Source organism: Schistocerca piceifrons, chromosome 1, assembly GCF_021461385.2.
Source record: "Schistocerca piceifrons isolate TAMUIC-IGC-003096 chromosome 1, iqSchPice1.1, whole genome shotgun sequence".
Taxonomy (NCBI): Eukaryota; Metazoa; Arthropoda; class Insecta; order Orthoptera; family Acrididae; genus Schistocerca; species Schistocerca piceifrons.
The window spans coordinates 590,281,832-590,294,986 of record NC_060138.1 but is presented as its reverse complement, the minus strand read 5'-3'; the positions used below and the strand labels follow the sequence as shown (position 1 = coordinate 590,294,986).

The window sequence follows — 13,155 nt, the reverse complement described above, 5'->3', positions numbered from 1 at the left end:
TGCAAGAATGACAAACACCAAATACAAGCAAGACATGAACAAGGCCCAGGGATTATTTGTGTTTAGTTGATTTGATAGACACCCACTATTAATTTAATTAATGCACTGAGAACATTTAGTTCAAATCTAGCAAACACAGAACAGTTGTGGTTAAAGCTGAAAAAAAATTGTGATCTAGATAAATGTGTGTCAACCAAAGTAATAAAAGATGGTAAAGACCCACTTTTGTTTAATGATACCATGTGGAGAATGTTGCAAAAATCCTGTACTCTCACTACAAAAGAGACTACAGGAGAACTGACAGAGTAAACTTGCTAGCAACTCATGCATCTGTAAGAAGTGTCACGCAAGAAGCCTAAAGTAATTTTTAGAGATAGATCCTGACAAAGTCCAAGAAAGTTCTCATTACACATAAAGTCAATGAACTTGTCCAAACCTTCTATTCAAGCTCTTGTTGCTTAGTCTGCTGTTGAAAATGAAGACAGTAGACAGAAATCAGAAGTATGGAATACCATACTTAAAATTTATAAGGGGCATTCAAACAAAAATGAGACACAAGAAAAAAATAATAAGTTAATTATTTCATTCAAAATATCACCAACTCTTAATACATTTATCCGACTGAGAGACAAGATGATCAGTGCCTTTATGGAAAAATGTTCGTGTCGTCTATAGAACCATGATTGTACCTAGGCATGCACCTCTTTGTTGAAGTAAATCGGTGGCCAAGAATGTCTTTCTTCAGGGCTCCAGAAATATGTAGATCAGATGGGGAGATATCAAGTCTGTATGGGAGATGTGTAAGGGCTTTCCAGCAAAACTTTGGCAGCAGAGTTGAATCAACCTTGGCAAGCTTACATGTTGCCAAGATTGTTTCAAGCACATAGCAGAAGTTTCATTGGGAAGACCATACACATCCTCCGTGCAGTCACAATCTCTCTCCATACGATTTCCCCATTTTTGGAGCTCAGAAGAAAGATATTCGTGGCTGTTGATTTGCTTTGGATGAAGATGTCTGTGTCTGGGTAGAATATGGTTCTGTAGGCAGCCACAAACATTTTTTTCAGAAGGGTTTGACCATGTTGTCTCACAGTGTGATAAATGTATTAACAATTACCATAATTATTTTTGAAGTAATAAACAGTTTACTTACTTTTTTCCATCTGTCTCATTTTCATTTGAGTACCATATATTTGCATATGAGGATATTAATTTTCCACATAGAGTCACAAATGAGAGAGATTGATATTAGCTCCCTCAGTATTGAAAAACAATCAAGATGGCTTAAAGCTAAAAAGTCACCTAGCCCTGATGGAAATCCTATTACATATCATAGTGAACATGCTACACAGTTTGTTTCTTTCCTAGCTGATACTTATCAAGAATCTTTTGTGCAGTGACTAGTCTCACAAGACCAGACAAGAGTGTGCTTCACTCCTGTTTCTAAAAAGGGAGAATCTTTTTGTTGTGTCTATCGAAACTCAGCATCTCTGCTACATGGTGAGTAGCAACTTTCATTCTCATAATATTGTTACATTCCATCCTGGATTTTCCATTGTTTGATTTAGACCAGTATTACTGATGTTTGTCTTTTCACCATCCTAGAGCTTATTATAAGCTTATGACATTCCTGGGGGGGAGGGAGGGGGAGTAAGGGAGAAAGTTTCTCCCTGAGTATCTGCATGGATCCAGGGAAAACCACAGAAGTACATTCCATCTTCCCAGATTTCCAAAAGGTGTGTGACACTGTGTCACATTGTTAGTTACTAACCAAGATGCAATCATTTGAAATATCTTCACAAACACCTGATTGGCTCAATGAATATTTGACTAATAGAAACCAAGGTGTTACACTGGGTGGTTGTATAGAATCAAAAGTGACTTTGAGTACACCTCAAGGTTGTGTAACAAGGTCTCTAATGTTCGACACAAAAATGATTTATCAAATAGAATCAATGGCACTATACAATAGTTAATTGATGATGCTGTTGTCTACAGGAAAGAATGATCATTGAACAATCATTAGAAAAGACAGAAAGACTTGGACAAAATTTCCACTTTGTGTAATGTGAGTAATAAGATAGTCCCTTTAACAAAGAGAGATAACTTTATAGAATGTGAGTAAAAAATAATGATGAACATCTTCAGCATGTCATATTGCATAAGGAGATAGGGGTGGTACTAATAACAGAATGAAATGGAATGATTATGGAAAATCAGATTTAGGGAAGACAGATGGAAGATTTGGATATTTGTTGGAAGATTTTTTAAGAAGTGTCAGAGGACACATTCACAGAATTCATCACTGATGTCAGATTGTTGTGACATTTTGGGAAGCTGAATATCTTCTCTGTAGGAATCAATAACAAACATGTGTGTACTGATCATATGAAACCTGACTCACATTTTGTTTGACTAAATTTGTTCTGCAGGCAGCAGAGTCTAAGTTGATGGCATGTTTCGGGATTAGAAGAAAGCTTTCAGTTGTTTTTGGATTCTTACCACCTAATTTAAAGACAGGCTAGTGGAATATCAGACCAAACATGAGACTGAGTGAAGACTTCACAGCATAAAGAATTCAGAATGTCATCCTCAATGGGAAAACATTATAAGGAGCTGAAGTATAACTAAGTGTATCTCAGGAAAGGGTGATAGGACTAAGAATTAATTTTTGCTCTTAGCAGAGTATTTGCTGCAGTGACTGTACGGGGTAGGTTAAAACTGTGTACAAGATTTTGATCTGCCTTGTATCCATGTCTAGCACAGGGTTTTGAGTTGCCACATTTAGTGATGTGGTATAAGACTGTTGGTAGGTTATTTTTATGAATGATGTAGTGATATAAAGGTGGCTCAGTGCTTCAGTGGTATAATGCTAGACTACAAATCCAAAGATCTCAGGTTCAATCTGTGGTCACTCCATGGATTTTTAACTTCATTTGTCACTTCTTTCATCTTTGGCAATGTTCACTAATATGAAAAACTTGTACCGTGGTCCAGACTTCACGTTAAACTGTAAGTCCCCCTAAAACTAGGACCATGCTGCCAAGTAAAGCACTGTGATGTTCAAAATGATCTTAGGGTTGATGATTACTTTACTTTACTTAGTAGTAGGAAACAAGAGATATCTTTAGAAATTCTTCTCAAAATGCAGGAGGATGTGCAAATCACTATTGCTTTGTGTAAAGGTTAGCAACTCACACTCAGTATAAGTGCATGTAATATACAGAAATAGGAAAAATGTCCTAGTATTTTTTGATAACTTCATCAACAATCAATCACTAGGATCAGTCATAATTTTCAAATTGTCAGGGTATCCACATGAGTGATTCAAGATGGAATGAACATGTACATTTTATTCTTAGGAAGACAGATACAGTCACTGGAATACGCCTAAGGAGATTTAGTATATGTCATTGTAAGAGTTGTTAAGATTCTCTCCCAATCAATTATTGTTTGCTAGTCTGGTACCTTTCTCAAGCTGAACTAATGGAAGACATAACAAATGTTTCCAAAAATCTGTGTAATTTATCATAGACTTTTTTATTCTACACAAGAGTTTCCCACAAAAACTCAACAAGTTACTATATAGGACAACTACAGTAAAGGCATTGATCATAATGGAAAGACTTGTTTTTATAATTCCATGAGCAGGTGTTCCAGGCTGACTCAAGGTATATATTGCATCCTCTTGTGTAGTGGCCATGATGCTAAAATTTGAGAAACATAGGCCTATATGGACGTGTACCAACAGTTGGTTTTCCTCTGTAGTACTGCCAGTTGAAACAGGAAATGGAGGAAAATTGTAATAGTGCACTGTGTTCTCTCTGCCATGTCACATGTGATGGCTTGTGGGTTAGAGACATGGATGTAAATGAAGTGTACAATGCTGCTTTCAAAGTTTATTTTTCTCTTGTACTTAGAGTGTCTTCCACTGCAAATGTGCTACATGTTCTCCTTCATTTGACAGATGTTCATAAACTATTTGTTCTTTAAAAATGAAAAAAAAGTATATACTGGAAATGTCAAGCATATACAAGTAAATAAATAGCAATTATTTTTTCATTGCAGCAGATTTTCTGTAATTAGTCATAAATGTGTTTTTGAAGCCATTTTAATGTTAAACAAGGTAACAAACTCTTTTGATTAATGCTATATTAGTGGGCAATTGTCACTATTTTAATGTAGAACAGAGTAAAAGACATTCATTTGATTACAATATAACTTTAGCAGCTAATAGAAAGTGTACTATGCAGCTTTAATGGTACATCTTGGAAGACAGTGTTTTATTTTACTGTTTAATGTTCCCTCAACAAACAGCAGAGGTATACAGTACCCACACCATGATACTTAGAAATGATCTTGCGTTTTGCTCCCTGGTACACTATGATAGATGCCACTCTCTTGGTAAATTCCACACTTGCTGGTGATCATCTCTCATCACTAAACACAACAATGCTCTATTTATCCTTCCATTGGCATCTTGCTATTCCATCATAGGTGTGCTGTGTGAAAATGAGTTGTGAGAGTAAGCATAGTGAGGGCAACCTTTCTTGTAATCCAGATTGTAGCAATTGATTCCTTATGGTGACAGAGCCACTGTAGATGCAACATTGCTTTATTTTGTGCTACAGCCCTCATGTGGCCAGAAGTGTCTTTTTGTCCTATGTGTCAGTCCAGGCTACCACCCAGAACTATAGTACTGAGAATGTGAAACTGTGCATCTTCTTTGGGCCACAGACATCAACATTGATGTAAACTGACATGTCATGTCTAATGCAACAAGCAGTTCTTTGGATGGGTTGTCCAGCTTCCCAGAGACAAAATATGATCTCTCCAAAATTCAGTTAATAGCAAAAAAATAAGCTCATTAGTGCTGTCCTGGCATGTCATTTATCAGCTAGTAAAATGCAGCTGTTTTGCTTTCTGTATGTGGTTCTTACTCTGTCCACAGACCTGCATTTAGAGTTACTGCTACTAATGCTTCCTATCAATGCCTCTTACAAATATGGTACTTCAAAAACTGTATTTCCATATTGAACAATGGAACCACCAAGGTGGCATATCAACAATATTAAGAAAAGGATAGGTTGATACTCACCATAAAGATGATCCACTGATTTGCAGATGGGCACAATGAAAAGACTGTTACTGACTGGAATGTGATTGTCACACGAATAGCAATCTGTAGTGGGGCAGGGAAGGTGGAAAGCTAGCAGGGTACAAGTGTTGTCTGGCATGGTGTCCAGGGACTATATGGCAGCCTGACAAGACTGCCGGCTGTAATGTCAGGAGGTGGGGTGTGAGGGGAAAAAATGGGAAGCAGAAAAAGAGAGGAGCAGGGGAGGTGAAAGGATGCATGAGTGCATTGGCAGAGGACAGCACACAGTGAGCATGAGGGGATGCGTAAAGGGAGGAGATGATAGGAAAGAGGTGATAGAAACTGTTAAGTGGAGGGTATGGGACAGCAGGTTACCATGAGTTGAGACCAGGATAATATCGGGAGTGGAGAATGCATTGTAATGGTAACTCCCATCTGTGCAATTCAGAAAAGCTGGTGGTTGAGAGGAAGATCTAGATGGCCCAGGTTGTGAAGCAATCATTGAATTCTAGCACGTTATGTTCAGTGGCATGTTGTACCACAGGGTGCTCTACTTTAATCTTGGCCACAGTTTGGTGGTGGCCATTTATCCTGGTGGACAGCTGGTTGGTAGTCATACCAAAATAAAATGCTTTGCAGTGCTTTCAGCAGAGCATGCATATGGCATGACTGCTTTCACAGGTGGCCCAACCTTTGATGGGGTAACATAAATCTGTGACAGGACTGGAATATGAAAATGGTGGGTAAGTGAATTGGGCAGGTCTTGCACCTGGGTCTTCCACAGGGATATAACCCCTTTGACAAGGGTTTGGGATTGGGAGTGGCAAAGGGATAGACTAGGATGTTGGGAAGGTTGAGTGGGCAATGAACACCACTTTAGGAGTCCCCCATTTCAAGGCATGATGACAGATAATCAAAGCCCTGAAGAAAGATGTGGTTCAGCTGTCCCAGTCTGAGATGGTACTGGTTGACAAAGGGGGGGATTCTTTTGTAGCTGGAGGGAGGGTAGGGGGGTGTGGGGAAATGGCATGGGAAATCTTTTTTGTGCCTGTCAAATCATGAAGATATCATCAAAGAACCTGAACCAGACCGGCAGTTTGATGTTTTGGGAGGCTAGGAAGTTTTCCTCTAGATAGTCCATAAGCAGGTTGGCAAAGGAGGGTCCCATCTGGGTGACCATTGCTGTGCCATCGATTTGTTTGTATACCTTTCCTTCAAGGGAGAAGCAATTGTGTGGTAGGATTAAGTTGGTTAGGTGCATGAGAAATGATGTGGTGTGTTTGGATTCTGAAGAACACTGAGAAAGGCAGTGTTGAATTGTGGCAAGGCCTTGGGCATGAGTAAAACAGAAGTGATTTCTGGCATTCCCCAAGGTAGTGTTATAGGCCCTTTGCTGTTCCTTATCTATATAAATGATTTGGGAGACAATCTGAGCAGCCATCTTTGGATGTTTGCAGATGACACTGTCATTTATTGACTAATAGAGTCATCAGAAGATCAAAACAAACTGCAAAATGATTTAGAAAAAATATCTGAATGGTGAAAAAAGTGGCAGTTGACTCTAAATAACGAAAAGTGTGAGGTCATCCACATGAGTGCTAAAAGGAACCCGTTAAACTTCAGTTACATGATAAATCAGTCTAATCTAAAAGCCATAAATTCAAGTAAATACCTAGGTATTACAATCACAAACAACTTAAATTGGAAGGAACACATGGAAAATGTTGCGAGGAAGGCTAACCAAAGACTGCGTTTTATTGGCAGGACACTTAGAAAATGTAACAGACCTACTAAGGAGCTGCCTACACTACGCTTGTCCATCCTCTTTTGGAATACTGCTGCATAGTGTGGGATCCTTACCAGATAGGACTGATTAAGTACATCAAAAAAGCTCATAGAAGGGCAGCACGTTTTGTATTATCGTGAAATATGGGACAGAGTGTCACTGAAATAATACAGGATTTGGGCTGGACATCATTAAAAGAAAGGCATTTTTCATTGCAATGGAATCTTCTCACGAAATTCCAGTCACCAACTTTCTCCTCCAAATGCAAAAATATGTTGTTGACACCAGCCTACATAGGGAGGAATGATCATGTTAAAATAAGGGAAATCAGAGCTCATATAGAAAGATATAGGTGTTTATTCTTTCCGCACACTATACAAGATTGGTATAATAGAGATTTATGAAGGTGGTTCGATCAACCCTGTGCCAGGCATTTAAATGTGATTTGCAGAGTATCCATGTAGATGTAGATGTTGGTGTATAGGGAAGTGGCATCGACAGTGACCAGTAGGGAATCAGGAGGCAAAGGAATGGAGATGGTGGAGAGTTGGTGAAGGATGTGGTTGGTATCTTTGATGTGGGAGGCTAGATATGGGCAGTTGGCTGGAGTAGTTGTTCAATGAGTGCTGAAATCCTTTCAGTGGAGACACAATAACCAGCTACAATGGGACATACAGAATTGTTGGGTTTATGAACTTTGGGGAGCATGTAGAAAATGGGTGTACAATGTGTCATAGGGGCAGGTAAATGGATTCAGGGTAGAGGTTCTAGGAATGGTCTAAGGTTTAAAGAATGAATTGGAGGTTATGTTGGACTTCTGAATTGGATCATTCTGCCAGAGTTTACAGGTGGATGAGTCACACAATTGGTGGAGGCCTTCCTCCAGATAGTCACTGCGACTCATCATGAAAGTGATGGAGCCTTTGTTTGGAGGGAGGATGATTAGTTTAGAATCTGTTTTGAGACTACATATGACTGTCCTTTCCTCTGGTGAAAGGTTGGTGTTTATAGGAGGGGACCTGGTGAAGAATGGTGAGACCAAGTTGGTGGTAATGAATTCCTGGAAGATGACTGGGGAGTGGTTAGGTGGGAGGGGAGGAAGATCACTGTTGGATGGTTGCATGAACTGGGAGAAGCAGGATTCAGTGTTGGAATTAGGTTGGCTTTAGTTGGAGGGATTTGTGGCAAAGAAGTATCTCCATTGAAGGTATCAGGAGAAGGAGAGTAGGTCTTTGACAGTCCAATAATGGGTATAGGGCTAAAGGTGAGGCCTTTGGATAGAACTGAAACTTTTATGGGGCTGACGATTTTAATTGAAAGGTTGAAAACCATGTTTGGTGATTGTTTAGGCTCTGGATTTGGATTTGGAGTGTTAGTAGGGAGTTATGGGGATGTTGCAAGTTGAAAAGGACTACTAGGCAGTGTCTGGATGCTGTGTGGGGTTGGTGAGGAGGAACACTGTGGATAGGATGGGGGTTGGATAGTGGTGCCCCAAGCCAGTGCTAGGATGTCAACAGGTTGGAGAACTTATGGAGGTATTGTCTGGAATTCTCTTCCAGGTGCTGGAGAGCAGAGGATTCAGTTTCAGAGATGTGAAGTATGTAGTAAGGATTATGTAGTAGCAGTATCTTGCAGAGGGAGCAGAGGTGGTTCTGGGATGCAGGTGTTTTTGAAATCGGTGTAAATATGGTGTAAATATAAGGGTCAGTCAAATGAAGATGAGACAAATGGTGAAAAAAGTAGGTAAACTGTTAATACATTTGTCGCAGTATGAGACAAGATGATTAATACTTCTATGGAAAAAAATGTTTGCAGTTGCCTACAAAACTATGATTGTTTGTAGGTGTGCACCTTCTTATCTGAAGCAACTGACAGCCATGAATGTCTTCCTTCAGAGCTCCAAAAATATGGAAATCACATGAGGAGGGATTGGGATAGTGTGGAGGATGTGTAAAGGCTTCCCAGCAAAATTTCGATAGCAAAGTCGAAACAACCTTGGCAAGAAGTGAGCCCACTCAAACGATGCCAAGGTTGTTCTGAGTACACTGCAGAGACTTCACTGGGAAGACCTCCCCATCTTTATAGAGTCCCAATCTCTCCCCATGTGATTTCCATATTTTTGGTACCATGAAGAGAAACATTCATGACCGTCAATTTACTTTGATTGAAGAGTTGCATGCATGGTGTTATGGACTGGGAGAAGTAGGATTCAATGTTGGAATTAGGTTGGCTTTGGTTGTGGAGGCATCCACAAACATTTTTCTGTGGAGGTGTTAACTCTCTTGTCTCAAACTGTGATAAATGTATTAGCACTTTACTTATTTTTTATCCATCTGTCTCATTTTCACTTGACTGCCACTTATATATAACTACATCCATATAATGTACACTCCTAGTGTATGAGTAAATAAACTGAACCATGGGGACTGTATGAATATGAGTTCTCAGTGAATGTAAATTATTGATTTTCAGTCTTATTTATAGTCAATTAAAAACATTCGCTGACACTGTGTAGTTCTACTATTTTTTTCTATATGTTTATTGACTGTTTTCCCCTGATGATGATCATAGAAGACATTTTACCTGTTTGTAGAGAATAGTGTCTCCTATTGTTTCCTCAAGTTTTCTACTTTACATTAATATTATGGGAATTTTGCAGATGGGTCCATGGCCAGCCTATAAACCTGAGAGTGACTGCAGCTATAAATATGCAGGCTCAAGCTTCTTTTCCAAGGCAACATTCTTCTGGCTTCTACCACTATTTCGTGGAGGCTACAAATCCCCTTTAGAACTTGAGGATCTGGGAAACTTGCCATATTCTGAAAGCACTGAAGCTCAGTATCGCAAGTTTAAAAGTGTCTACTTTCAGGAAAAGGTATGTATGTGAACTGACATAATGTGTGATCATTTTCCAGCTTATTGACATTTCATTCATAACTTGTGAATGATCTGTGTTAGGATGTTCAAACTGCAAGGTTTCCCATTGGGCACAATGGGAATTAGTATGTGCATGTTGCATTGGTTTAACAAAGAAGCACACTTTCTTCCAGTAATTTTCGGGTTTGTAGCTGGATCCCATCAACAATCTGCCATTATATTTCGGCCCAGAGATGTCTGGCCATCCTCAGGTGACTAGACGAAGTGCTGAAGAGACCTGATGCAGTCATGGTATTTATAGCAAATTCCGCACATGTGAATCGTACTGGCAGTTTACACCACATGCATTAGAAGATGACATGTGCGAGGCAGCCAAGTTGTGTGTGCTGCCCTCAGTGGTGAAGTAAGAAAAAACTATTCGCTGAATATCAACTGAGCATGTTAATTCTGTTGTGACCACATAATTTTGATAATAGCATTCCAATTTTTATCAAGCTGAAAGCCGTTTTCACAATTCATTATATTATCAGCAAGACATATTTCCACAGATTCTTTAATTACAGAGTCCCAGAAGCTGGAAACAGGTGCTAAAATTGTGGTATTATTGTATTCCATTGAATATCCCATGGAAATGCAATGATCTGCCACAGCTGATTTTAAACATTGCTGCAGACGGGTGTGTCTGTTGTGTTCTACACAGTGTTCCTGGACCGTTCATGTTGTCTGACCTATATATGCAGAGCCACACTCTCAAAGAATTTTATAAACACCCGCCTTCCTCAATTATAAATCATCTTCAATGGATCCAACTAACGCCCTGCTCTTTGCTGGTGGATGGAAGATGACATTAATATTATTCTTCTTAAGCAATTTGCCTATTTTAGAAAACATGTTCCTGGCATATGGAAGGAACACAGTTGATTTATAGTCATCATCAGTCTCCTCAGAGCATTGCTTCTTGTTATTATAATTGTGAATGGACTTCCATATTTGACACGACGTAAAGCCATTCTCTTTAAAAACCTTCTCCAGATGCACTAACTCTTTGTGAAGGCTATCAGCATCCAAAATTACATGCACCCATTGAATTAAAGTACTGAGAACACCAGCAGTTCATGCGGGGTGATGGCAGCTGGACACCTGAAGAGATAAATCTGTATGTGTGGATTTTCTGTACACCAAATGTCCCAAAGACCCAGCATTCTTATGGCGTACTAACACGTCAAGAAAGGGTAAAGTCCCATCTTTCTCAATCTCCATAGTAAACTTGTTGTTCTCATGTATAGAGTTTAAATGACAAAGGAATTTTTCCAGTTCTTGTCTGCCATGAGGCCATACAGCAAAAGTATCACCAGAAAACCGTAGGCTTTAAGACGGCAGACTCAAGAGCTTTCTCCCCAAAGTTTTTCATAAAAAGATTGGCCACCACAGGGGACAAGGGACTCCCCATGGCATCACCATCAGTTTGTTCAAAAAATTCATTATTAAATAAAAAATAAGTTGAGGAGATAGTATGTTCAAACAAAGCCATCAAATCATCACTGAATAAGTTACCAATAAGATGTAGTCAGTCAAATAAAGGAACTTTGGTAAAAAGTGAGACCACATTGAAGCTAACTAGTAAATCTGAGCTGCTCAGCTTAACAGTCTTTAAACGATTGATAAAATCCATGGAATTACATTTATGGTGGCAGCACTTGAGTAAGGAGGCCAGATGTTTTACATTCGAATACGTAGAAGCACCAATATTACTCACTATCAATTGTAGTGGAATGCCATCCTTGTGAATCTTGGGCATCCCATACTGTCTTGGTGGAACAGCATTGTGTGGTCTCAGCCTCTTGATAACTTGTTCAGGTAAAGAACTATCATTCAAAAGCATAACAGTTTTTCTGAATATATGGCTTTGTTTCAACATACTCTCTCCTCAACTTATTTTTTATTTAATAACGAATTTTTTGAACAAACTGATGGTGTTACCATGGAGAGTCCCTTGTCCCCTGTGGTGACCAATCAATTTATGGAAGACTTTGAGGAGAAAACTCTTGTCTGCTGTCTTAAAGTCTATCTTTTCTGGCTGTATGTAGATGATACTTTCATTGTATGCCCTCACGGCAGACAAGAACTGGAAAAATTCCTTTGTCATTTAAACTGTTCTCATGGGAACATCAAGTTTACTATGTAGATTGAGAAATATGGGATTTTACCCTTTCTAGACATGTTAGGATGCCATAAGAATGATGGATCTTTGGGACATTTGTGTACAGCTGTCCACCAGCAAAGAGCAGGGCCTTAGTCTGATCCGTTAAAGATGATTTATAATTGAGGAAGATGGGTGTTTATAAAATTCCCTGAGAGTGTGGCTCTGCATATATAGGTCAGACAAAACAAACGGTGCAGGAACACTGTGTAGAACACCTGTCTGTGGTAACCCTTAAAATCACCAGTGGCAGATCATTGCATTTCCATGGGACATTCATTTGAATACAATAATACCAAAATTTTAGCACCAGTTTCCAGCTTCTGGGACTCTGTAATTAAAGAATCCATGGAAATATATGTTGCTGATAATTTAATGAATCGTGATAATGGCTTTGAGCGTGATAAAAACTGGATTCCTACTATTAAAATTATGCGGTCACAACAGAATCGACATGCTCAGTCAATACTCAGTGATTAGTTTGTTCTCACTTCACCACTGAGGGCAGTACACACAACTTGGCTGCCTCGTGCATGTCACCTCCTAATGCATGCACCGAAAACCACCAGTATGACACACATGTGCGGAATTCACTATAAATACCATGACTGCATCAGGTCTCTTCAGTACTTCATCTGCTTACCTGAGGATGGCTGGATATCTCTGGACCTAAATATTATGGCAGAATGAAACTTCCTGGCAGATTAAAACTGTGTGCCAGACCGAGACTCGAACTCAGGACCTTTGCCTTTCTCAGGTAAGTGCTCTACCAAACACGACTCACGCCCCGTCCTCACAACTTTACTTCTGCCAGTACCTCGTCTCCTACCTTCCAAACTTTGTGAGGATGGGGCTGAGTCATGCTTGGGTAGCTCAGATGGTATAGCACTTGCCCGCAAAAGGCAAAGTTCCTGACTTTGAGTCTCGGTCTGGCACACAGTTTTAATCTCCCGGAAAGTCTCATATCAGCGCACACTCCGCTGCAGAATGAAAATCTCATTATGGCAGAATGTTGATAGAATCTGACTGCAAACCCAAAAATTACTGGAAAAAGAAATAAGCTGGGAAAATTTCAGAAGTCACAAGCCCACTTTCATGTGGATGGGTTCATCGGTAAGCAAAACTGGCACATTTGGGCGACTGAGAATCCACATTTCATGATCGAGAAGTCTCTTCACCCTCAATGGGTGACTA

General features: G+C 39.5%; 1 protein-coding gene across 1 annotated transcript in view; it reads left to right on the top strand.

The window, feature by feature from the left end:
- LOC124803008 (ATP-binding cassette sub-family C member Sur) overlaps nucleotides 1-13,155 on the top strand; it is a 415,616-nt gene that overhangs the window by 115,476 nt on the left and 286,985 nt on the right. Inside the window, exon 2 of the mRNA XM_047264118.1 lies at nucleotides 9,544-9,759. Coding sequence (XP_047120074.1) covers nucleotides 9,544-9,759 — 216 coding nt within the window. The remainder of the gene's footprint in view (nucleotides 1-9,543; nucleotides 9,760-13,155) is intronic.